Source organism: Chironomus tepperi, unplaced genomic scaffold (genome assembly GCF_022539635.2).
Source record: "Chironomus tepperi strain 1889 unplaced genomic scaffold, CSIRO-AGI_Ctep_v1 contig_376, whole genome shotgun sequence".
Classification (NCBI taxonomy): domain Eukaryota; kingdom Metazoa; phylum Arthropoda; class Insecta; order Diptera; family Chironomidae; genus Chironomus; species Chironomus tepperi.
Window position 1 is genome coordinate 301,497 of NW_027226498.1, and position 26,729 is coordinate 328,225.

The 26,729-nt window shown below is 26.6% G+C and overlaps 1 protein-coding gene across 1 annotated transcript; it reads left to right on the forward strand.

Moving 5' to 3' along the window:
• Positions 1–13,300: 13,300 nt before the first annotated feature.
• On the forward strand, positions 13,301–26,620 carry Dad (Daughters against dpp). The gene is made up of 6 exons (XM_070647570.1): positions 13,301–14,262; positions 16,497–16,532; positions 17,614–17,688; positions 23,911–24,114; positions 24,177–24,336; positions 24,401–26,620. Exons 1-6 carry the CDS (start codon positions 13,599–13,601, stop codon positions 24,588–24,590), a joined length of 1,329 nt encoding a protein of 442 aa, XP_070503671.1. The 5' UTR covers positions 13,301–13,598; the 3' UTR covers positions 24,591–26,620.
• Positions 26,621–26,729: the final 109 nt, after the last annotated feature.

Below are 26,729 nucleotides of genomic sequence, written 5' to 3' on the forward strand. Positions count from 1 at the left end.
TCACTGATTCATTTAGGTAGTGGACTAATACGATAAAACAAACCATATATTTTCACAATAATTAGTATTAAACAGTTAAAGTTAATTAGTTTAACTAAAAAAACACATTTAAAATATGTAAACATTGAATATAATTTTTGTGGTAAAAAAATATAATTTTTGTGGTATTTTTTCTAAGAGATTTTTTGGTTGATTTTTCCCTAAGGTTGATGCTCCCCTATCTTATTTAAAATTTAAAAATTCGTTAAATTTTTTTCAAATATTTTTTAGTTAATTTATCATTTTCCACGGACCTTCCAGACTTAAATTAAACTCAAATAAGTTGAATATAAGTCTGTTAATAAATTTAGGTAATCTCCTTGAAGAATTAAGCTAGAAATCCTCAATTTATTATTACCACAAAAATTATATTTTTTTACCACAAAAATTATATTTCATACCACAAAAATTATATTCACTAATAAAATCAGTTTTTCACGAAAACTGTTATTTTAGGATAAATTTTGCATAGCTTATAGTAAATTTCCTTGTTTCCTTAATATTTTGCCGAAGAAATTGTCCTAAAAGAATTAACACGTGAAAAGTTATGAACTTTTAAAATCTTGAAGATTGGAATTACCACAAAAATTATATTCTTTACCCTACATATTTCAGAGATGAAAGAACAATGTAACAATTTGTAAGTTTTTCATAGAATGAAAAAATTCAGAGTTTGAAGTCCTAGTGAAATCAACTCAAAGTTTTTGGAGTTGACTCAATATTTTTTCTTTAATTTTTTCTTATTAAAGTAATTGCTTGTGAAGTATTTATTTTCGTACAAATTTTTGTACTCTCTTTGACTTTTTTTTATCCAAAAAATAAAAATGTTTAAAAATAAGTTTTTTTCTAAGATACGCTTTCAATTAGTTTAATGAATAGTACAAAATAATATCTAAATTTCAGATTAAATATAGATTTTATGAATACTATTATAATTTTTTATGCAGATTCGCTAAGAAATACAAAAAAAATTGTAATTTCTACTTAAAAAAATTACAAAAGTACTCGTTCCTATCGACCTACTTCAGCGCATTTTTGTCCAGTCAAAACGAGATCCAGTAGGATTCAGGTCATTTCTAGACATACAAAACAAGATTTAGTAGGGTCCTAGTTTCTAAAGAACAATTATACAGTAAATTTATAAATATTGAAGAATGGATAGTCATCAAAATGCGTTGATCAATAATTTGGGCCAATACGACTATTCTTGTCTTCAATTTAGACTCAAACATAAACTTTCACGACCCGAAGCATTCAGTGTTGACTAAGGGAATAATTTTTTCTTAAGTAGTTCATCTTTTTTATTTCCTTTTCTTGTTTTTAGTATGTAGTCTTATTTGTTTTTTAGCGCATATTTGAATTTTTTTTCAAAAATGCAGCTTATTTAAGCACTTTGTTCGACTGGAACGCGAAATCTCGAAAACCAGATCGTAGAGAGCTCTGGTTTGTTTTAATAGCTTAGTTCTATCAAGTTATTGGGTTATCGGTCATTTAGAAGTTTCAAATCAATCCATAAAAACTATAATTAATGATTTTTTGATTTCCATACAAAGTTTAAATTCTAGAAAACCGTGTAGTCTTTATTGCATATTTTTTCCATAGTGACAATGAACCTTCTGAATGGGGATTTGATTTTTAGGACTGAAAGTGACCTGGATCTTGTTTTTAAGGTCTGGAAGTGATCTGAATCTTACTGGATCTTGTTTTTTATGTCTGGAAGTAACCTGGATCTTAATGAATTTTGTTTTTTAGGTCTGAAAGAACTCACTCGATAAGAACGAATACTTTTGTAATTTTTTTATATAAAGTGTTTCCAAGTGAGGGCTTCCAAATTTTATTAAATTTTTTAGCTTACTAACTGAGCTTTAAAAAAACCAGAGCTCTCTACGATGTCCAGTTTTCGAGATCCCAGATTCTAGCCGAGACCCGAGAGAGAGTCAAATTTCTTTAGGGGTCGTTCACTTATTACGTTCGCTTTTTAGTGGGGAGTTTTTGGCGCAAAAAGTGTTTCAACTTGTGAAACGACTTTAGGTAACTCATTTTTGAAGCAATGATCAGTATTTGTGGCTTAAATTGCTACAAATTTTAAGAATATTATTATTTGGGATTTCAGCTTAACTCAATATCTAACTTTTATAATTGATAAGGTATTTGAAATTTAGATTTTTAGTATTACGTAAGATTTGCGCAACTTTTTCGTACGTATTATGTTTAAGATACGAAAGAAAGTAAGAACAAATTAAACAAAATTATTACACATTTTTTTTAGCGCATTTTTGAAATTTTTTTCAAAAAGGTAGCATAATAATGCGAAATGTTCGGTCGTTCGGCTGCTTTTAAAAACTTTTTATCTAGACATCGTAGAGAGCTCGGAATGGTTTTAAAAGATCAGTTCCATAAAGTTATTGGCGCCCCGGGCATTTAAAAGTTTGAAATCAACGCATAAATACTATAATTAACAATTTTTCATTTTCATATACAACAACAACAAAAACAACAACACGTTTTTTCATTGTTTTTCAGTGTTCTTCAATGTTTTTCGATGTTTTTACAGTGTTTACTGAACAATGTTTGAATTTTTTTTACCGTTATAAGGTTTGAATTATTAAAATCCGTTAAATGACGAAGCTCTTAAATTTCTAGTATGGTGACTTGGAACTTACTGGATCTTGTTTTTTAAGGTCTGGAATTGACCTGGATCTTACTGGATCTTGGTTTTTAGGCCTGGAAGTGACCTGGATCTTACTGGATCTTGGTTTTTAGGTCTGGACGTGACCACGATCTTACAGGATCTCATTTTTGTGGGTCTGGAAGTGACTTATTAATCAATTACTGATCGCTGGGACAAAAATGCGCTTAAGTCCCTCGATCAATAACACGAGGACTTTTGTAATTTTTTTTTTTTTCAAAAAAGCGTTTTTAAAGATTTTGGATATGCAAAAGTACTTGAAGATCTTGGGATTTTGGGATTTGTAAAAATCATACTACGGACATGTCGAAATTAGCCGTTATTTTTCGTTTGAATTTCAAAGAACCGTCAAATTTTCACTAATTTTAGTTAATTTTCATTGAAAGAAGAAAGAACAAGGTTTAATTGAACAATTCTTGTTTGTAGATCAATCTTTAGCTAAAATAGATGGTTAATAATGTTGAAATTAAAAATTTCGTCATTTTCCGACACTGAAATGTCCGTAGCATGGTAAAAATCCTGAAAACTCAAATTATCTATACCTCTTAGTCAAATTAATTGATGATTTTCATTTTATGACAGAGTTGTTTTTATAGTTACAATGGCAATTCACATTTTAAGCTCTAAATCGATACTTTTTAAAATTCTCAATAATGTTTATATGTAAAAAGATTCGGCTTCAAAATAGCCGCCTTTTGGCATAAATTTTTAAATCCTAACTCCTAACGTGATAAAATTAAAGCATAAAACAAGTGTTGCCTAGATAGGTTTTGCCTATTTTTGCCTATGCCACTTTTTCGCTTCTAATCCAATTCCTTTTTGAGTAAGGATTCTAAGATTTAAAAATTAGAGACTTATAGCCTAAAATGCAAGTTGGCTTTGTGCCTAGCAAAACAACTCTGTTTTATGATATCCGTAGCCTCTAAAAAAAATATATTAGAACAGTCAAAAAACCAAAATAATAAAAGTGTTCATAGACACAAATAAAAGCAGTTCATCCCTCATACTAAGTGTATCGTCATCATGAAAAACAATGTGCAAAGAATTTTGACGACTGACGTCTTGGCGCGTCCACAAAGAACAAGAGAGGGGAGAATAAAATGACTGAGTAGCAAGAATAGTTAAACAGCATATTTATGTGCTTAATGATTTATGAAATTTGTGCATGAAATACAGTTTTAACAAATTGACAAACTTCCGTTCGAACTATCGCAGCCCACCAATTTTTTCTTACTGTCGCATAAAGTCTAGGAACCTCATAATAGTAAAAGTAGAAAATGTTGAAAAAATGAATTCATTATTTTTCTTTTTTGGCGCCCGAAAAATGACGGCAAATAAATGTATAGATAGATAGATTCTTTACTATTTGGTTCTTGCATGTCGTCATAGTTGTTATGTGTCATATTAAATGAAAATTTTTCGACTCCAACATTCTGAGTGAATATAATGTGTTAAGAAGGGAACTCAATCTGATTGTTGTATTCATGTCTCCAATAATATTGGATTAAGTGGAAAATAAATATTAGAGGGTTCGGAAAAGCACTCTTTAAATTACTGAATACAAAAAAGTTCAAACGAAATAGTTTTTTTTTTACATTATGTCGTGAAAATGGACCTAATTCTTTGACTTTAAAGGGGAAAAAGAAAATATCAAGAAACAGACAAATAAGCGTGGCTCGCCTCGTATGACGCTTACAGTATTTGAAAAACATCAGAAATATGTCGGCAGCCTTCTAGTCTTCATACAAGTCTCGACTTTTGTTTGGCGACATTTCCTAAAGTTTCTTTATATTCTCGTCTTCTATATTTTCTATATTCTGCGATGCTTGATTTCTTCTAAAACCATTTTATTTTTTGATTTTAATTTCTAAATCTAAGATATTTTGGTTTATTACCTGAGATTAAATTGTATTTAGAAGTACTTTGTGTAAAATTATATTTTATCATGAATGAAAGATCGTTTATTCAGTAAATATTTTCCATGAAAATTTATTTATTCAAGTTTACTTTTATAGAATGCAAATTAATCATCATCGTCTGAACAAGAATATGTATGTTAACATAATAAAACAAAAAAATACCTATGGTAAAAAAGTAAAACGTAAAATATAAAATATAAAAATTCTTAGATCAGTTGTTATTTTTCGCGGGAAACTGATTTTTCTCTCAATCAGATGTCTTAATATACAAGCAATTGCGAGAAATTTCTTGTCGTTTTATCTCTTGTCTCTCTCGTTTCTAGAGATTCGGAAAATTCCACATGTAAACAAAACTTTTTCACCCTTCGATTTTTTTTATTCTCATTTAAGTCATTCTTATTTGCTGTTATTTTATTCAACCAACGAGTGAGCACATGGTGATTGCTGAATTGATGATGAGTCTATATAAACCGCATCAAATCTGCCATAAAGTTTAGTTTTTCGGATGCTTTCATGTATGTTGATCATAAAGGAAAGAAGAATTTTGGAGAAAAAAGTTTATTGTGCAAGTATCTAATTAAAAACAATATTTCTAAAAAAATATATAGTGTATATTTATATAAATTTAGATTTTTATAAAAAAAAGTAAGAATTCTGAAATTATAGATAAGTGTTAATTCTAAATCCACCAATTGTGCTATTCGAAGTAAGTAATGCAATATTAAAATTAGAAATTAGTTGTCTTATATGATATTTTTGATCAGTTCCGAATCATTGCTTATATGTTAAAATTTTGGTAAATCTACATTTTAGGGTGGGCCAATATATAAAATTTCATATGAACCAAAATCACTTAATATAACGCTTAGTAGTTTTAGTAGTTTTTAGGTAAGTTTTAACAGTTTTGGGTAGTTTTGGGTCAAAAAATTTAATTTTAAAATTTTATAAAATGCTTTATTATTTTTCTAAGTATAATGATATTTAAATATTCATAAGATTTTTAATTTAGAAGTTAAATTATTATTTTAAAATTGTTGAAAAAAAGAAATTCACCCATTGATTCATCCCAAGCGGGATATTCATTAAAAATTTGATTTAAATTATGAATTAAGTCAAAAATAAAACTTTTCAAGCTTTTAAATTTATTGGCGCCAATATTTATTTTGACATTCACACAGTTTCACGATGTGTATATATGTATTACAATTGAAAAAATGCAAGACTCAAATATAGTGAATAAAATTCGAAAGTTGATTCACACTGTATTCTGTAAATTAGGATATCATGTAACATGCATCTGAAAAATTACCGATTGACGTGCAAAGCTCGCTCGACTTCTATAGTGATCTAAATAAGTACACTAATCTAACAAACTTTTTATTAGTCTAATAAACCCAAGAAATATTGAAAAGATCGTTTTAATCTTGAATAAAAAAATATGTTTCGACGTAGTTCGGACTGGGTTGAGTGTAACTTAAATTTTTACGTCTTGAACGGAATTAAGCGAATTAGGGCATGAAAATTCTATAAAATGAAACTAAGCATATGTATTTGAAAATGTGGATGAAAAAAAAAATTTTGGGCGAAATTCGAGTCAAATAATATTATTGCTAAAACTTGAATTTTAGTTTATGTTAACTTAGTTTTAGCACTTTATGTTAACATTTTTTTTCTCCTTTTTTAATCAAGTTATAGTAAGTTTCAAAGTATGGTGTGAATATTCCTATGAAGCTTGGTCCGCTTTGTTACTAGTTCTTATAAAAATACCTAAATTGTAAGATATAAAAAAGATGAAATTAAAAAAAAATACCTTTTTATTGATTTTTAAAAAACGGGAAATTTTCATAAATTGGTTTTAGAAAATAGTTTAAGGTATCAATTACTAACCCACAAAATAAAAATGCATCGTCTAATAAATAACCATTTTTAAGACATAAGATGACACTTAATTCTATTAGACGCCTGTAGAATGTAGACGAATTGATTAATTGCATTTCAAGTTGTATTTTAGAATCAAATAGATTTCATTTGCCATTGTCAAGGCGCTAATGAAATTCCGGCGCTCACTTGACATTAATTAACGCTAGACGAAAATGCAAATTACTGAAATAACTGTAAATGCATATGGTCAATCACTTATTACGTTCAGAATGAAGGAAATTCCGAGTTCATTTTTGAAATAATAGGGTAAAGAATATAATTTTTGTGGTAATTCCAATCTTCAAGATTTTAAAAGTTCATAACTTTTCACGTGTTAATTCTTTTAGGACAATTTCTTCGGCAAAATATTAAGGAAACAAGGAAATTTACTATAAGCTATGCAAAATTTATCCTAAAATAACAGTTTTCGTGAAAAACTGATTTTATTAGTGAATATAATTTTTGTGGTATGAAATATAATTTTTGTGGTAAAAAAATATAATTTTTGTGGTAATAATAAATTGAGGATTTCTAGCTTAATTCTTCAAGGAGATTACCTAAATTTATTAACAGACTTATATTCAACTTATTTGAGTTCAATTTAAGTCTGGAAGGTACGTGGAAAATGATAAATTAACTAAAAAATACTTGAAAAAAATTTAACGAATTTTTAAATTTTAAATAAGATAGGGGAGCATCAACCTTAGGGAAAAATCAACCAAAAAATCTCTTAGAAAAAATACCACAAAAATTATATTTTTTTACCACAAAAATTATATTCAATGTTTACATATTTTAAATGTGTTTTTTTAGTTAAACTAATTAACTTTAACTGTTTAATACTAATTATTGTGAAAATATATGGTTTGTTTTATCATATTAGTCCACTACCTAAATGAATCAGTGATAATTCCTTAAGAAAATATTTAATTGAAAATTGTAGTAAAAACTTGAATTTTTAGGGTAAATTTTTGGATCGATAAAACTTAGTTATAGTAAGGTAAAAGCTCCATAAAACTAAACATATATCATTTTAATAGCATTCTTTCATAATTTATTTAACTTTCTGGAAGTGAAAAGCAGTTTAAAATAGAATTTCCAAAAAAATGTCAATACCACAAAAATTATATTACCACAAAAATTATATTCTTTACCCTAATATTATTCTGTAAAGTAATTAATTAATGTTTAAAAGTGAAGTAAAACAGAAATTTAGTTATTTATTTATTTTATTTTTATAGATAATTATTTAATAATTGTCATACATATTTTTTAAAACATTCTTATTTGGGAATAGATTATCACGTTGAGGCGAATCGAATTTTCACCTTAAAAATGGGTCGAAGTCAGTTGTCACGATGCTGTCAAGACAAATTGGTGTCTTACCGGTAATAAGATAACGAAGTTTACTATAAGCTCAATTCTTCAAGAAGATTACCTAAATTTATTATCAGACTTATATTCAACTTATTTAAGTTCAATTTAAGATTGGAAAGTACGTGGAAAATGTTAAAATAACATAAAAAAATTTGAAAAATATTTAACGAATTTCTAAATTTTAAATGAGATAGGGGAGCATCAGTCATAGGGAAAAATCAACCTAAAAATTTCTTAGAAAAAATACCACAAAAATTACATTCAATGTTGACATAATTTAAATGTGTTTCTTTAGTTAAACTTACCTTTTTAGCGCATTTTTGAAATTTTTTTCAAAAAGGTAGCTTAATAAGACACTTTGTTCGTTTGTTCGTTTGCTCGTTTGTTCGTTTGTTCGTTTGTTCGTTTGTTCGGCTGGAACGCGAGATCTCGAAAACTAGACATCGTAGAGAGCTCTGGTTTGTTTTAATAGCTTCGTTCTATCAAGTTATTGGGTTATCGGTCATTTAGAAGTTTCAAATCATAGCATAAATACTATAATTAACAGTTTTTCATTTTCATATACAACAACAACAAAAACAACAACACGTTTTTTCATTGTTTTACAGTGTTTATCAATGTTTGTCGATGTTTTTACAGTGTTTACTGAACAATGTTTGAATTTTTTTGACCGTTATGAGGTTTGAATTATGAAAATCCGTTAAATGATGAAGTTCTTAAATTTGTGGAAGTTTTATACGGATCTTGTTTTTAAGATCTGGAAGTGACCTGGATCTTACTGGATCTTGGTTTTTAGGTCTGGAAGTGACCTGGATCTTACTGGATCTTGGTTTTTAGGTTTGGAAGTGACCTGGATCTTACTGGATCTTGTTTTTTAGGTCTGGAAGTGACCTGGATCTTACTGGATCTTGGTTTTTAGATCTGGAAGTGACCTGGATCTTGGTTTTTAGGTCTGGAAGTGACCTGGATCTTACTGGATCTTGGTTTTTAGGTCTGGAAGTGACCTGGATCTTACTGGATCTTGTTTTTAGGTCTGGAAGTGACCTGGATCTTACTGGATCTTGGTTTTTAGGTCTGGAAGTGACCTGGATCTTGGTTTTTAGGTCTGGAAGTGAACTGGATCTTACTGGATCTTGGTTTTTAGGTCTGGAAGTGACCTGGATCTTACTGGATCTTGGTTTTTAGGTCTGGAAGTGAACTGGATCTTACTGGATCTTGGTTTTTAGGTCTGGAAGTGACCTGGATCTTACTGGATCTTGTTTTTTAGGTCTGGAAATGACTTATTAATCAATTACTGATCGCTGGGACAAAAATGCGCTGAAGTCACTCGATAAGAACGAGTACTTTTGTAATTTTTCTGTTTAATACTACTTAATGTGAAAACTACTTACTTTTCTGGAAGTTAAAAGCAGTGCAAAATAGATTTTCCAAAAAAATGTCAAAACCACAAATCCGTGAATGATAAAAGTTTCTGACGTCTAAAAAATATTTAATTTGCTTTAATTGAAAATCATAGTTTTATTTCAAATGCAATCCTTACTCATTAAGCATGTTCTAATTTTGTTCAATTCATATCAAATATTTTATGTACTTTTAAGCAGTGTTGCCTAAACTTTTTGGAGCAATCATTTTTAGGTACGCTTTGGTAGTTAAATTTGTTTCGCGGCCCATGAATTAAATATTTTAAAAAATTATTTTGAATTAGAATGTTTGTTAGTCTAATGGAAATAGAAAATATGATCTCTAGAAAGTGGACTTATTGAGTTTAAATACAAACATATTTTTTTTTTTAAAAAAAATAATCATAATTTTAATGTGAAAATAACTATATTCCTCAAAATTCAAATTGAAATTAAATATAGAAACATCGTAAATTTTGTGCAAAATAAGTCAATAAGTATGGCGCCAAGGAGTTCGCAATGCAGCACAATACGGTGAGTAAGCAGAGCAACTGAAGGCGCCAAGACAGGTTGATATTTATTTAGTCTTTACTATGGTTTCATTTTTCACTTTTTTTTACTTCAATGAGTCTCTGTATTTCATATATTTGACGAATGCCGGTTTTTTTTTGTCGACTTGAAATAAATTTTTTAGATTAAATTCTAATTAAGTATTGCAAAATGATGTTCACATGGAGGAAAAAGTAACATAGAAGCGCTAAAATAATTTACATTTGAAATGGAAAATAACAACTATTGCTGAAAAAACTTATAAAGCAGAACGGAGGCGCCCATTAAAAAATAAAATTACTTCTACAATTATAAAGTATTATTAGAATAATACTCCACCAAGCATGGTGGGCAGATTTTAATTTAATGGTTACTTGAGTCGGGTTTCTATTTGGTAGAGCTCTTAGTCGACTTTTTCATCTAAAGTCCAAGTCGACTTCGTGATCGGCTATTGGGTTTATTAGTATGATTCTAAAATCTAAAAAAATGTTTTAGATGCTATATTAAAAACTAAATTTTAGAATTTTTAATTAAATAATATTTTGATATAAATTTCTCCTCAATTTTTCGTAGAAATTTTGCTCAAGCTTCATCTGGTGAAGTGATTTCTGTTTACTCTTGTAAAGTTTTTAAAATTATGAAAATTTAATTTATTAACATGGAAAAATATAGATTTTCAATTCTGTTTCCAGCTTATCTTTTCTTCGTAAAACAAATTTAACGGAATTACCCTTAAGTAAAAAACAACGGATTTGGCTTCAACTTACTTAATTTAGATGAAAAAGGAGCTAATTTTTGAAAATAAAGTTTCAACTTTTAAAAACTTGGTGAAACAAAATATCTCAACCAAATTGAAAAAATAAAATTTAATGAACTACAAAAGTGTTTAATGCATTCCAAAAAAATGGGGCGACACTAATCTATTACATGTCTACATATATTTCCAACCATTTCTATCATACATTAGTTTTAATTAAACAGCAACATAGTAATAAAACAAATACAATAATCTTTTAATTTTTTTGCATAATTTTAAAATTTTATTTTATGTCTTTTAATCAAGTTATTAAATTTGTAGTTTTAAAAGATTTTGAACTATTTATCATTTTAAATAGAATGATTGTCATTTAAAATTTCAATATTTCAAATTGACTTAATGTTTTAAGAAAAAAGTTACTGTTCTAAGAGTACAATGGCTTGCATTTTTTCATTTGCTTTCCTGTTTGAAAGAAATTCTTGATTTTCGATTTACTCCTTTTTATGTTCATTTGCTGAAACCGTAAAGAATAATAAAAGATCATGAAATAATAATCAGAAACCAGAAGAGACCAAAACGAGAGAGATAATTACGGTTTAAACAACATGTTGCATCGCGAAGAAAATAAACAAACATTAACATAAAATAGATGGTCGGTTGGTTAAAATAAAAGAACACAAAGAATGAATAGTAAAAAGGAAAACAAAAATGTGATGTATCATTAAATAAAAACGAACAAGTTTTTTTTTTTTTTTTTTTTAATTTAATCCTTTATTGGCGACATGGATTCAAGCAAAAAAAAATTTTATTCAGAACGTTAAGATTTGAGAGTAACTTAATTTTTTATAAATAGTTAAATCATCTACAAAATAATAACGTTTAGGGATTCTGAAAAACCGCAGTTTTGATGTTTGTTGGGGTTTTCATACATATTGATACATGCGGAAATTGAATTTTTAGGTATGGTCTTGTCACTTTGGATTGTATTAAAAAAATCTAGAAAATAATTTCTAATAAAGGAAAATTAAAGCTGATTTTTAAAAATTTAATTTTTGTGAATTTTTCCATATAAAATTATGAACATATGGTTTTTCCTTCAAAATCGAGGCTATTTAAAAACCGTATTTCAGATTCAAAAAGTGCAGTCATGTGGTTTAAGATAATCGCAAGCAAAGATCCTAATAGCACTTGTGCGTAAATGTATTAATTGTAATTGAAACATGCGTTGGAGAGCAACTGAATGGTATCTTGGGAAGATATTCCAAATACACACTAGTAACAAGAACCCTTGATAATTTAAAAAAAAAAAAACAACAATTTGGATAAAATTGAATTGTTAAGTCAATATTCATAAAAGTATAAGAAATAAAAATTTATTTGTTGAACAATGATACCAAAAAATTTTCTTTCTTAAAATCTTGGTTCCGAATTTTTTTTTGGTTTTTTATAACATTAATTAAGCTAAACTTGATTTTTTCATCGCCACTTCAAAATTGCAAATTAACTGAAATAAATAGACAAAAGTTTGCAAAATACCGCCAATGTTCTAATTTTAAAAATTTTGCTAAGTCGAATTATTGGTTTACAATCACAAAGAAAAATGAGGAAATAAGAAATTTTAACTTTAAATATAATGAATTATCCTTTTGTTAAAAAAAAAAAGAAAAAGGTTCAAAATTTAAAAATTTTCAATCTCGAAAATAATTTTTCAAATCGAATCAAGCAATTTTATAATATTCTTGTTTTTCGATACAGACGCGCTAGTAATGCTCATCATCATGTCGTGACCTTTATTTATTTATTTATTGTTTAGACGGCGCCTACAAATTTTAGTTATGAGTAATATTATTGTGTGTGAGAAAAAACATTCTGTTACGAAAATATTCAAAAATAAAGAATCTTATTAGAAGCTAACTTCAGGTAGATATAAATAAATTTTTAAAATAACCTAAGTTTCCAGACATTGTATAGATTTATGATATGAAAGATATGAATAAAATCTTTATTTATATTTCAATGCAATTACAAAATCCAAAAAAAATCTTTTAATTTAGAAGTTATTTTGAAATTTCATTAATGTATCAGTGTATTTGTTTTTTACTCAGTTCTCTGTAATATTTGTCCCTCTTACTCAATTTTCTCTCACAAAACTATATTTTCATATATATTTTTTTAATTCACTATACATTCAGAAGTAAAATAACTCTCAATGTGAACATATCGTGAATTTTTTAAAGATTTTTTAAAAAAATGAAATTCTTTTCACAATATATTTTTTAAAATTAAAGAAATAATTTAAAATTTAAAAAAAAAAATTAATGTTTTAAAACAAAATAAATGATTAAATTTATTATTCATAATTTAGAAAATTAAGCAAATAAAAAAAATATAATCTTGTGCCTTTGTAATCAATATCATCTAAAAAATATAATAAATTGAGATATTAACATTATTTGTTAAAAATGCAATAAATCTTTGAAAAAAGTGAATAATTTAAAAGAAATAAAAAATCTAGTCGAAAATTTTAAAAATATATATATATATATATATGCATATATGAAAGTGAGTGTAAAAAGTAAATACACAAAAAAGTGAAATAAAACTAAAAAAAATAAGGATAGAAATCCTAAAATAATTAGTTTGAAATAATAAGTGAAATTTTTTTATCACTAAATAAAATAAATGACAAAAATTTAAATATTTACACATGAATCATGATGTTCAGAAAGAAAATTCATTAATTTATTAATTTTTGACATTTAAAGAATGATTAATAAAATGTTCTTGAATTTGTGAAATTTACAACAAAAAAAATAATTAAGTGTTAAAAAAATATAAAAGTGGATAACCTAACTTTTGAGAAAATTAGTAATGTCAATCATCATTCCTACATATCGTTAATAACAAATAGTGATAATGAAAATACACTAAATCGATGTTATCAATGTATGATTTGCCAACCCATGTTCTTCAGCAAAAAGTCCAGTTTAAGGAAACGGCTATGGCGATCGCGTATAACTTCAACAACAAATGGAACGCACCAAACACAACAACATCGTCCAGAAATGCCGAATTACTTCAAAAATATTTCAAAAGAAACAAACTCAGAGGATTATCAGAATACGATCCTCCGAGAAAACTTAAATGGCCATCGAAACTGTGGAATCGTAAGAGAAGAAGGAAGCTCTTTACTATCAACCACAACTGCTGTACTGAGAAACTGTTGTACAAGTACGAATTCCACAAGTACAAACGATTTGTACGATTCATCAATTGTAACGGCAGAACAGCAAACATTACGCATTTTTCGCATGTTGATGAATCAAGTAAAAAAGGAATCACAGTTAGAAACATTGTGCCAAGCAGTAGAAAATGGATTACAAGCAGACAATAATAAAATACTTCCTCATCAATACCAACCTACTGATTGTGTCCTCGTGCCTCGTGGTTCAATTGATGGCGAGGAACCACAGTTAATCGCTTGTCGCTTATGGCGTTGGAGTGATCTGTATGATTGTCAGGCTATTAAGAGAATTCCTAATTGTCCAAATGAAAAAGACCCCGTATACGTGTGTTGCAATCCGACACATTGGAGTCGCATTTATCATTTAGGTAATTTTTACTATAAATTGTCTTCTCTACTGTCACAACAGTGAGTTTTAGAGTATAAAAAGTAAATATCTAAACTGATAAGAAAATAAAGGAAATAGACAAAATAAAATAAGACAATGCCGAAAAAGAGTAACATTACACATTTTTAAATATATAAAAATATATAAAGCCATTTATATAAAATTTCAATCAAAATTTATAAAATTTCAATTTCCTTAATATGCAGACTTTTTAAGAGAACCTAAGAAAATTATGTAGCCGAGAATGTATTCATACTGAAATACTTTTGCTTGGCTCATTTCACCTTTTCGTATTTTTTTTTTTCAAAAGTCGGAATGAAAAACATGAAATTACACTGTTATTTATTAACAGATTATTTATTTTTAATCTATTTTAACTGTGTATATGATGATGGCGCCTCAAAACCAACACGATGAAAACTAAAGCTAAAGAGAGGAAAAATATCGAATGATGTATATTTATAGGCCACGAGCGTGCACTTGTATCGGTTGAACACACATTCAGTTTTTTGCTTCTTTCTTTTTATTTTCTTCTATATGTATAAACCTTCTACATAAAGCGTTTTGTTTTTTCTCGAAGAATATATTTATGTCTGTACTATAGATGTAATTTAGACAATATCTTTCAAATTATTTTGTTTACTGTTGGTATTTCTATTCTGTCGATATCGGTTTATAAATTTATTTCTTCTGAATTAATTATTTGTGAATAATCAAAATTTTTAGAATCTAGGTATTATTTTAATTTTGTCTCATTGAAAAATATTATTATTCCAAAGTTAAACTAATGATAACTCGTGATCGACAAAAGGACATTTTCGTTAATATGTATTTTTGCTTATATCCAGGCAAAGCCTCAAAATGGACCAAATTTTTATGAATTCCAAAATTTAAAACAAATTTTAAATTTTATTTTAAAAATAAATAATAATTTTTTAAAAGTATAAAAATATACATAAAAAAATCGAAAAATTTTTCTTTGCTTTTTGGTTCAAACCAAAAAAACACTTGTTAACTAGGCATCATAAGTTTTGAATAGGGTTTTCAATCTCGGGATCAGTATTATTAAGTCAATTAAATAATGACTAAATTCGATAAATAATATTTTTTATTTCATTTGTAAATATATATGAAGTGGACTGCGAATGAAAAATTTCATTTGAAAAACAGTTACAAATATTGATTTCTATATGAGCTTTTAACGGAAAACATTTATTTTCAAATTCCCTAAAAAATTTGAATTGAAAAACTATTTGAAGAACAATGATTTTTTTTTAAAAATGTATATGCTTTGTTAGATACTATTTACTATCGATTTACGTTGACCAAAAATAAAGTTTTCAATGAATAGGGAACATTCCTATGAATAATTTTTCTCCTTTGCTGAAAATAATATTTTTATTAGTCTATACCAATTATTTTTTTCCTATTTCTTTCTTTTTTTAATAATTAAACGTTTTAACTTTTTCTCCTTCTTTCATATATTTTTTTTGTATTTCAATTTGCATTTTTACTTTACATAGGAATAACATTTTATTCACATCATACGGTGTGGTTTTATAAAAGAATTTACATAATGAGATCATTCTCTGTTTTTTTTTTTTTTTTTTAATTTTGAGCAAGAATGTGTTCTTTTTACTTCTTTTTGGAGAATCGTTAATTTGGAGTCTCATGGGGATAAATTAGAAGCTTATAAAAAATGTTAATCTTCTTAATTAATAAAAGTCGTGTTATAGACGAAAGATGATGATGTTGAAACTAAAAAATGTGGTTACAAAACTTGTGTTAGTGAACTCAAAACTTTCAAAAAAATATTTAAGAATGTATGCTTCATCATAGGATATGTCAGGAATAATATTTAGAAGTTAGAATTTCATTTTATGATGCATTAATACATTTATGCAATTTTCATTTATCAATTATTTGAAACGATGATACTTTTTAAAACTTAAAAAGAGCAATTGCATTTATAGTCAGCAACCACAATAGAAACAATTGATTAATCTATTAAAAATCTGGCCCCATGGATCGATTACCCGACCTATGTGTTTCGGGAAAGTTAGACAGAAAAGCTACCATAGTTTGTTGATGAAAATTATAGAAGTTAGACTTTTTAGGAATATAATACTTACAATACGTACAATAAAGGAATATAATTAAGATTTTGATACACATACAATTTAAAACTAATAAAATACTTTTTTTTTTTTATAGAAACCCCTCCTCCTCCATACGCTATGAAAATTGATGGTAAGTTAGAATAAAGTAATGGAATTCTGACACTAAGATAAAAACGATAAAAAAATATTAAATAAGAATTGATTTAATTTTGGAATTTTTATTTATGATTACTAATTTTTCTGTTACACTAAATAGAACTCAATCTCCCAAAAAAAAAAAAACACACATTTGCAATTCTATATGCTTTAATCAAGTAAAATGTAGTTAAAACATTTTATCCGAAATTGAGGTAAAATTGTTTTTTTTTTTTTTTAAAAAAAAATCTTCTGTTTTAGTTATCTGTGATTATTTTCTATCTCCCTAGTCAAAAAATTTTAATATAATATTCCACATAAATGCTAGCAAATTTTGGAAACAATTATTGAGGAATAATGTTTCAGCGCCATCAAGAATATAAAAACATTTTAGAAAAAGATTTAAATAAAAAGAAGAAAATCGAATTCATAATTTAATATAATCTGTTATTTACCAATTTATATAAATCCAGTTATGTACAACAAAATACAAAACTTCAACAAAAAATATGTAAATAAATAAATAAAATTCCAAAATTAAACTCGACACAGATGATGTAATTCATGATGCCAAACACCTGGAAAAAATCTAACGAAAGATAAAAAAACACGAGTTATCAATTCAAATTTTTAAAATAGCCAAATTGCGAAAACTTAAATATTAATTGAAATTTGTCTTTTTAATCATACCTAATCAAATTTTTGTACATAATTCTTTTGTTGATTTATGTTTCTTGAACTTTTGGCTCTTGTTGCTCTAATTGTCATTTTGTTATATGCAAATATCAAACATGTTGAAAAAAAAAAATTCACACGGTGCTTAGACATCTTAATTGCTGTGAAAAATCTGCACTGTGAATTTTTTCCAGGGCTAAAGTGTGTCGTGGAACCGCCACTGGTTTACATTCTTAGTAAACTTCACTATGCCATTTATAAAAAAATTGTGGTACTCTTCAGATGCTAATCTAGTTTTTATTGATGATATTTCCATTCATAAGTCTTTTCATCGATAGTCTTCTTATCTTTATTTACTTCTACTTAATGTTTATTCTTCATTTTTATATGATATTGTATAGAAACATCAATGGATTCAGACGAGTATGGAGCTTATAACAAGAAACAAATTGAATCATTAACAACTGATGGAGACGGTGAGTTCAAGTTTTTATAAAAATATAACCTGTACATATAATTTTGTTGATGAAATGCAAAAAAAAACAATCATAAAAAAAATATTTTGGATATCGCGATAAAAATAAATATGTATATATATTTACTTAGATTGGCTTTTATACTTTACTTGTTTGATACATTTTATATATGTATCTTTATTTTTCACCCACGTGAATTGTTTTGCAGTGTTGTTGATAAACTCTAAAGATTACTATTTCAAATTAATTAATAGTAATCGACTTTACTATCGTATTAAAAGGATTTTTTAAGAATACAAACATACTTGACGACACCAAGATTGGAGACCCACTTTTTCCAAAAGAGAGTAACGAAAGAAAATTTCTTGTGAACATGAAGAAAATACAAACTAGATTTTCAGTTCGAAGTATATATACAAATGAAAAGAAAAAAATATTATGAAGGCCATGCGACGATTAAGTCTGATGACGTTTTAACGTTTGGCGCCTATAGTATTTCTGTTTTAACACTTGAAATATCAAGCAAGCGAATAAATAATATAGTGAAAAATACATGTATGTAGATGTTATTTTTTATAAACTTTGAACAATAGAGATAAATAACTCACGCTGCATGATGAGTAGAGATAAAACTTTCAGCAATTATGTTGCGAACTATTTTTAAAAATATGTAAAAACATGTCATTACTTTACCGCACTTAAACAATTTTTTTTAGATTTAACAACTTAACTCATATACAAATAATAAAATATAAATGTTCAGAATATCTATCTATGTATGAGTCATCAATTCTTCAAAAGCGTGTCTAGATTTTTGACGCTCGTTCTTTTTATTTAAATAAACAAGGGAGGTTAATACTTATTTATAAGAAAAAAAATATATATATGGGTTTGTAAGTTATTGATGGGTTAACGTTTGAGAATTTGCCAGATCTCCCGCTCAAACTTATAGGTTTTAAGTTTTTTGATGACACTCCTGCCTGTAGACTTCAAAAGGAGGCTATGAGCAGCATTTCATATGATTCAAAAGAAGACAAGAGAAACATTTTTTCTCCTGAGTTTCGAACCTATGATCACTGGACCGTTGTTGCTATAATTAGATATTGCTATATAATAGGTATGCAATAATTGCTAAATATTTTCCATACCGAGCCACTACGACATACTAAACATTTTTTTAAAATAGTTTTTATTGGTTTTAATTCATAATTGTTTTGTGAAGTCTCAAATGAATTTATGTATGTAAAATTGAATATATTTATTTTTTTCTTTAAATGAGTCAGAAGAATATTTTTAATTTGTTGCGAAAATAAATTAGATATAAAAAGGAGACGCCTCTGGACACACGATAAAGAATACGTGATAATGAACATGTCGATTTTCTTCGATGTCAGCAAAATAAAACAGGTTTTCGTTTGCTAATGTCCTCATCATTTTTTCTTTCTTTAATTTTTTAAGCTGTGTCAATATTATGCAGATTGACACGGGAATAATAATTGGAACAACATAAAAGATTTATAATGACACAACCTAATTTAAGAATCTCGTGGATTTTTAATGAGCTTTCAACAGTTTCCTAAATTTAGGTTTTAAAAATTACAAAAGTACTCGTTCTTATCGAGTCACTTCAGCGCATTTTTGTCCCAGCGATCAGTAATTGATTAATAAATTTCACTTCCAGATTTAAAAAACGAGATCAAGTAAGATCCAGGTCACTTCCAGACCTAAAAACAAGATCCAGTAAGATCCAGGTAACCTCCAGATTTTAAAAACAAGATCCAGTAGAATTTAGGTCTAAGAAATAAGATCCAGTAAATTTCAAGTCACCATACTAGAAATTTAACGAATTTTCATAATTCAAACCTCATAACGGTAAAAAAATTCGAACATTGTTCAGTAAACACTGTAAAAACATCGAAAAACATTGAAGAACACTGTAAAACAATGAAAAAACGTGTTATTGTTTTTGTTGTTGTTGTATATGAAAATGAAAAATTGTTAATTATACTATTTATGCTTTGATTTGAAACTTTTAATTGTCCGATGCGCCAATAACTTTATGGAACTGATCTTTTAAAACCATTCCGAGCTCTCTACGATGTCTAGATAAAAAGTTTTTGTTGGCAGCCGACCGAGCGAACAGACAAAGTGATTAAGCTACCTTTTTGAAAAAAATTTCAAAAATGCGCTAAAAAGGATATGAAATCTCATTGAAGTACAGAAATGTGATATACAATTTATTATTAAAAATTTGATATTGAATATAGAAAAAGCTCGTTAAGCATATAAAAGTCTTTAAGTTATGATTTGAAATTTAAAAAAATTTTTTTTGTTTGTTTACAAATTGTTGATGAAAGTTTGAATTTTTTTCGACTTCTACCAGAATCTTATACTTTCATGCTGTCTCTGATACTTATCAAAAAGGCTCCGCCACAACTCCGAATAGACACAAAACAGAAAAATTATTTTATAATTTTTAAAGTTGATTTGACGGTTTGTACTTCATTATTTGGTTCTTATCAGTTTTTATTTATTGAACTTGCTAACCATAATTTTATAAAAAAAAAAAAACGTTTTCATAACTTTTTTCTCTTTTTCTGTACTAAGATATTTTAAGCTCATTTATCCATTTGAAAGTCTAGGAAGTCATTAAATTTTAATGCTAAAGTTTATTGCAAGGGAATTTAATTCTCTTTATTTACAAAACCGATCTGAATGTCAGTAGCACAATATTATGAAAAGATAAATAATTTGATATAGGGTAAAGAATATAATTTTTGTGGTAATTCCAATCTTCAAGATTTTAAAAGTTCATAACTTTTCACGTGTTAATTCTTTTAGGACAATTTCTTCGGCAAAATATTAAGGAAACAAGGAAATTTACTATAAGCTATGCAAAATTTATCCTAAAATAACAGTTTTCGTGAAAAACTGATTTTATTAGTGAATATAATTTTTGTGGTATGAAATATAATTTTTGTGGTAAAAAAATATAATTTTTGTGGTAATAATAAATTGAGGATTTCTAGCTTAATTCTTCAAGGAGATTACCTAAATTTATTAACAGACTTATATTCAACTTATTTGAGTTTAATTTAAGTCTGGAAGGTCCGTGGAAAATGATAAATTAACTAAAAAATATTTGAAAAAAATTTAACGAATTTTTAAATTTTAAATAAGATAGGGGAGCATCAACCTTAGGGAAAAATCAACCAAAAAATCTCTTAGAAAAAATACCACAAAAATTATATTTTTTTACCACAAAAATTATATTCAATGTTTACATATTTTAAATGTGTTTTTTTAGTTAAACTAATTAACTTTAACTGTTTAATACTAATTATTGTGAAAATATATGGTTTGTTTTATCGTATTAGTCCACTACCTAAATGAATCAGTGATAATTCCTTAAGAAAATATTTAATTGAAAATTGTAGTAAAAACTTGAATTTTTAGGGTAAATTTTTGGATCGATAAAACTTAGTTATAGTAAGGTAAAAGCTCCATAAAACTAAACATATATCATTTTAATAGCATTCTTTCATAATTTATTTAACTTTCTGGAAGTGAAAAGCAGTTTAAAATAGAATTTCCAAAAAAATGTCAATACCACAAAAATTATATTACCACAAAAATTATATTCTTTACCCTACGGAATGCAAAATCACATTGAAATTTGAAGAGAAATAATAAAATTATTCAAGATTTTATTAGTTTTTAAGTAAGATGCAAATAAAAAATACTAAAAAATGTTGGATATATAACAATATACACAAAGTGCTGCTGACTGGCGCCGCTAGTGAAGTTCGAAATAATATTTATTTGAATTGTATAGAAGAAAAAAAAGAAAAAAAGAATAAAAGAAGAAGAGGTAAAAATGAGAATTTTATCGCGCCACAGAGATGCCTTCTCTTTCATCATTTAGTTGTTGGATGTTTCCTTAAACTTACTTGTCTCATTTTATTATATGAATTAAATAATTAAATCGATTGAGGTTCAATAACGAGAAGAAGAAGAAAGTATTTAATTTTTTATTTTTTGAAAATTGAATGAAAACATAAATTAAAAAGTAAAACAGGAGAGGAACAATCCAGACCTCCAAATCGATACATGAACTCGAGTTCTGGAGCAGTCGTCTAAAAATAATTTGATCTAAATTCAACATTTGTTTTCTTTTCACAAATTTCGCTAAGAATTTGTACAAAGAAATAAAAATACGAATCGTCGTTAAATGAGGCGCCATAGTACATCATTTACAAGAAAATTATAATGTGTGTAAAACTTCACTTCTTTTCAATTTACTTTTTCGATTAATCATATCCATGACAATAAATCAAAACAATCACAGATACACGACAAATAAAGCTTTCATATACAAAACTCTTTTTCTAAATTGTTGTTAAGATGATTTAATTTATAAAATTAAAGACATTGCAAAATTGTGAGTGCTGTAAATAAATTTACACAATTAATTTTTATATAATTTTAAATCTATTATTTAATTTTTCTTATCCCTCAGAAAAATCTGGTCTGATTCACAAGATTAATAAGAGCATAAACAAAACAAATTAGAAAGTAATTTGGCGTGGGTGGTCTATAAAACTTCTGAAATTACAAAACAAAACATTGATGTTTAAAAAATAATCGGAGAAAAGACTGATAAAAATGCTCGCTCATTTAATTCATGTTTATCTTCTTTTGCAGTCTTGAAAATTATTCATCATTTTTTCTTATTTTTATTTTTAAATTCCTCTTTGTGATCAATTTTCTCTTTTGCAATACATTTATAAGTATATGTTAAGAAACAAGACTTTGAAATATCTCTGGACCGTGTTTTTACATTACGTTTTTATATATTTTTCTTCTATTTAAAGAAGAAGTTCTCTTTTAACATAAAGAATTGAAAAGAATGCATGACTTGTCGGTGCTTTCTTTCCATTTTTTCCTTTGCTTTGTCATTTTTATACCACAGCAGAAAGAGCCACTTAAGCATCATTTCGATATTTTAAGAATAAGAGTAAAGAAAACGCGAACCGCAAATTATTGAAATTTTTTTTTACTTGATTCAAGGGAACGTAATTTGATTTTAATTGCATTGTTTCAGGGCAAATATAAGACTTGTTTATTTTTCATTTCTTATATCTTAACTCATTTTTTTTTTTTTCATTTTACTTTATAAACAGTACTTTTGTTCACTTCGAAACTTTATGAAAATGTCAAGAATTCAGACACAAAAATTAAAAATTAGCGATCTAAAAGATTTTTATTTTAATATAAATTGTTATTTTTTTTTTTTTTTAATTAATTTTCTTAAGTAGGTAGTTTAAAAATTTGTGGTTTTTAAAATATTTCTAAAAATAATTTATAATGTGCTTATAAATTAAGTTCGAATAATTAAATAAAGAAATAAATAAAAATGAACATTTTACGTGCTATGTGTATGAAAACAGTCATTGACTAGACATTTGACTGTTTTGATGGCGCCTATTTCTGAATATAACAACAGTAATATGAATGAGAGAGAATTGAGAAATGCATGCGTTTGTGTAGTCATTTTTTATAGCAAACAACATTCTTTTTATGGTCGCTGCACATTCACACTCACATTTATACTAAATTTTTATTATATATCTGTGAACATGTGTTGTTGTAGCACCGTCTTTTAATTTTTGTCGGCTGTCTCAAATAATTTCCAAGAATCATTTCTTTTATTTTTACATCAACTCATATTATAAGAATTAAAAAATGAGTCAAATTAAATTCAATTTCATGTGTTATAATATCTTTAGATAATTGTGTTTTTAACGTAATATGAACATGTTTGGGTTAGCCCTTATTATTTTATTTATTTTGCACAAATATCAGAATTCTTAGAAGTTAAATTTTTAAATAATTTATACCCATTTAGATTGAAGTAAACCCGAATAAAGATTTAAGTTTTTAAGTTTTAAAAATATTAAAGCAATAATGATACGAAATCCTTGAGACATAGAAGTATATATTTTTAAAGCTTATTTTAAAGTGCATGGCGCCATCCTATATGATTGAGCTTTTGTAAGCAAAATTTAAATTTCTGTCCGCAATGTTACATTTTATACTTTAATGTATATTGATTGTTGATTACGCATTTTTATCAATTGAATATATGTATATAAAATAATATTAAAGATTGATTTTGATAACAATTTTTTAAATATGCTTTTAATTTACTATTTTTTAAAGATCCTACATCAACTTGTTGGTGTCAATTAGCATATTGGGAACAAAGTGAACGTGTAGGATCCAAAGTGCCTGTAGAAGATCTAGCTGTAGATGTGTTTGGAGAGCAGACACGTGGTGCAGGTCTATGCATAAAAACTATTGCCCAGCAAAGATCTTCGAGAACACCAGATTTAGTATTAAAGACAAGGGAAAAAATTGGATTGGGTATGATTTCTGTTAAATCTTTATAAATAAATTCAGCAATAATAGTTTATTTTTCACGTTAGGTGTAACTTTGAGTCGAGAAGCAGACGGAGTTTGGCTTTACAATCGATCTTCATCGCCAGTATTTGTACATTCACCTACATTATGCGATATGGAATCTAGAGTAACAATACCATTTAAAGTACCACCAGGCCACTGTATTCGTGCATTTGATCCATTAAAGTAAGATTAATAAAAAATATATATGAAATGCTTCAATATCTAATTACTTTATATTTCTTAATAGAGTGAACGAATCTATAATATGGCCATCTACAATCAGTGGCTTACAGCTTGGACCAGTTGATACCCACAGTGTAAGAATTAGTTTTGCAAAAGGTTGGGGGTTGAATTACTCAAGACAAGATGTAACTTCATGTCCATGTTGGCTTGAAGTTCTCCTAAGTCGAAATGGTTATCATCTTCCTTGTCGGTGACATACCACTTTAAAATTTTTGGCCAAGAAGTCATTAGTTCATCGATAAAGAACCTCTATTTTTCAAATCGCTAGGAAAAGAGTTCAAAAAGTCACCAAAAAAATGAAAAGTTTCAAGCAATCATATAAAAATAATTATATATGAGGAAAATACCTACACAATTCAGAAAAGTGATATAAATGTGAGCAAAAATTATCACGAATTGGAAAAACAACAAACTAAATGAAATTGTTGATATTTTAGAGGTCTGACAAAATTGAACTTACGAAACAGACAATACTGTTTGTCATAGTAAAAAAAAATATATATATAAAAAAATAATACATAAAATGATCATCCAAGAAAAAATTTGTAAGCAACATTTGTATACAAGAAACTTGTGCGAGTAAAATTTATGTATTTGCTCCACAAATATGAATGTTTCAAATTTGTACTAAGGTATCATTAAAAGAAGTTAGAATTCATTTGTAAATGACTTCTAAGGAAAGTAAACAAGAATTAAATAATTTAGCTTTATATAAAGTTTAAAGCATTTATTTAAAATTTAAAACATTGCGATTGTATATTAACTCAGGAATAGTCGGATGCGACACATAAAGCAATATTAATTTTGTTCAAGTTAGCAAAACTAATATTGCCATTTATAATGAGAAAAAGAATTGATTGGGATTCCTTAAATGATTCGTACTAAAGCCAATGATTGGTTGGAAGCAAACTATTAGAAAAGCATTAAAAATCCAATTTATACTATGGTGGATATTTATTAAAATTGTAGTAATATACCTCATCTCCAAAACCGTACAAAAAATTGTTAAAAACTTTGCGACTTTTTGTTAATTTTTTAGACAGCAAAAGTTTAATACAGTTTTTCAAATGATTTGCTGGAGATATTTGCCATAATCATTTTTTTCTTTGCATAGTTAAATTTAAAAAAAAAAAATCTTTCAAAAATAATGAATTTCGTTCAAAATTTAAATCGAGAGTTAATTGTCTGACATTATTCTGTACTATGAAAAAGATTAACTTTGACCTATTTATTTAAAGGTAAATTGTTGATTCTTTATCGAGATAATAGGAGAAAAATGCTGGTAGAATTGAAAATAAACATAGCAGACTTAACTCCAAGATAAATTTCAAAAATATATATTTTTTATAGTAATTTTTTTTTATTTAATAAATTCAGTATTCGATTTAGGCTAACTTTTTTTTGTAATTAATTAAAAAAAAACATGTGATTTCTTAATATGATATCGAATAGCCAGTCATAGTGAGTAATTAATTGTTTTCTATTTTCGTAAATACTTAAGAACCTGGATCTGTTTAAAAAAAATTTTTTTTATTATTTTATTTTATTTTAATCTTCAAAATTTGAGTAGTAAATTGGTAATCTAGAAAGATTATGAAAATAATCAGGTGACTTATTTTCTTAAATTAAAATTTCTCTGGCATTTTTTTACTGTTAGATCGAAAGATTTGAACACTAAGTCGAATTCGTCAATCAAAATAATAATTAAGGATGAAGGAACAATTTACAAATGTCTTCAGTGATCATAAAAATTTCCATTCCTTGTCCAAATGTTGAAGACTAAATTTGATTTTTGTAAAGATTGACAATGTAAATTATTTTATATATTTCAATATTAATTGTATATAACATCAATTGTATATAATTGTATGTCTCTCCATAGAAATGTTTCAATTAAACATATAAAATAATCTAAATACCAAGAAAAGTTATTTAAATTATATTTTTATACAAATGAAAAATGTAAAAATGTTTTAGATCAATTTTTTTTCGACATTTTGATACACTTTTCTTGTTGATACAAGAAACTAAAGACTCAATAAACTGTTGTATGAAATAATTCATTTTTTTATTCGTCCTATCAAAATTCTCGTGTCTTTTTTTATTAATAATTTTTTTCTAATGACATTACATGATGAAAAAAAAGTTAAATGTAAAGAATAATTTATTTTTCACCTAAATGATGAAAAATACTTGTAAATACATTTTCGTAAAACCACAAAATCTGAAAAAATATTAAAAGAAAATAAAACAAAAGAAAACATAAAGATTAATGAAAAAAAAAAGGTTATTCATTTTTACAAAAAATTAAAACATGGCATTTTTATTCACTT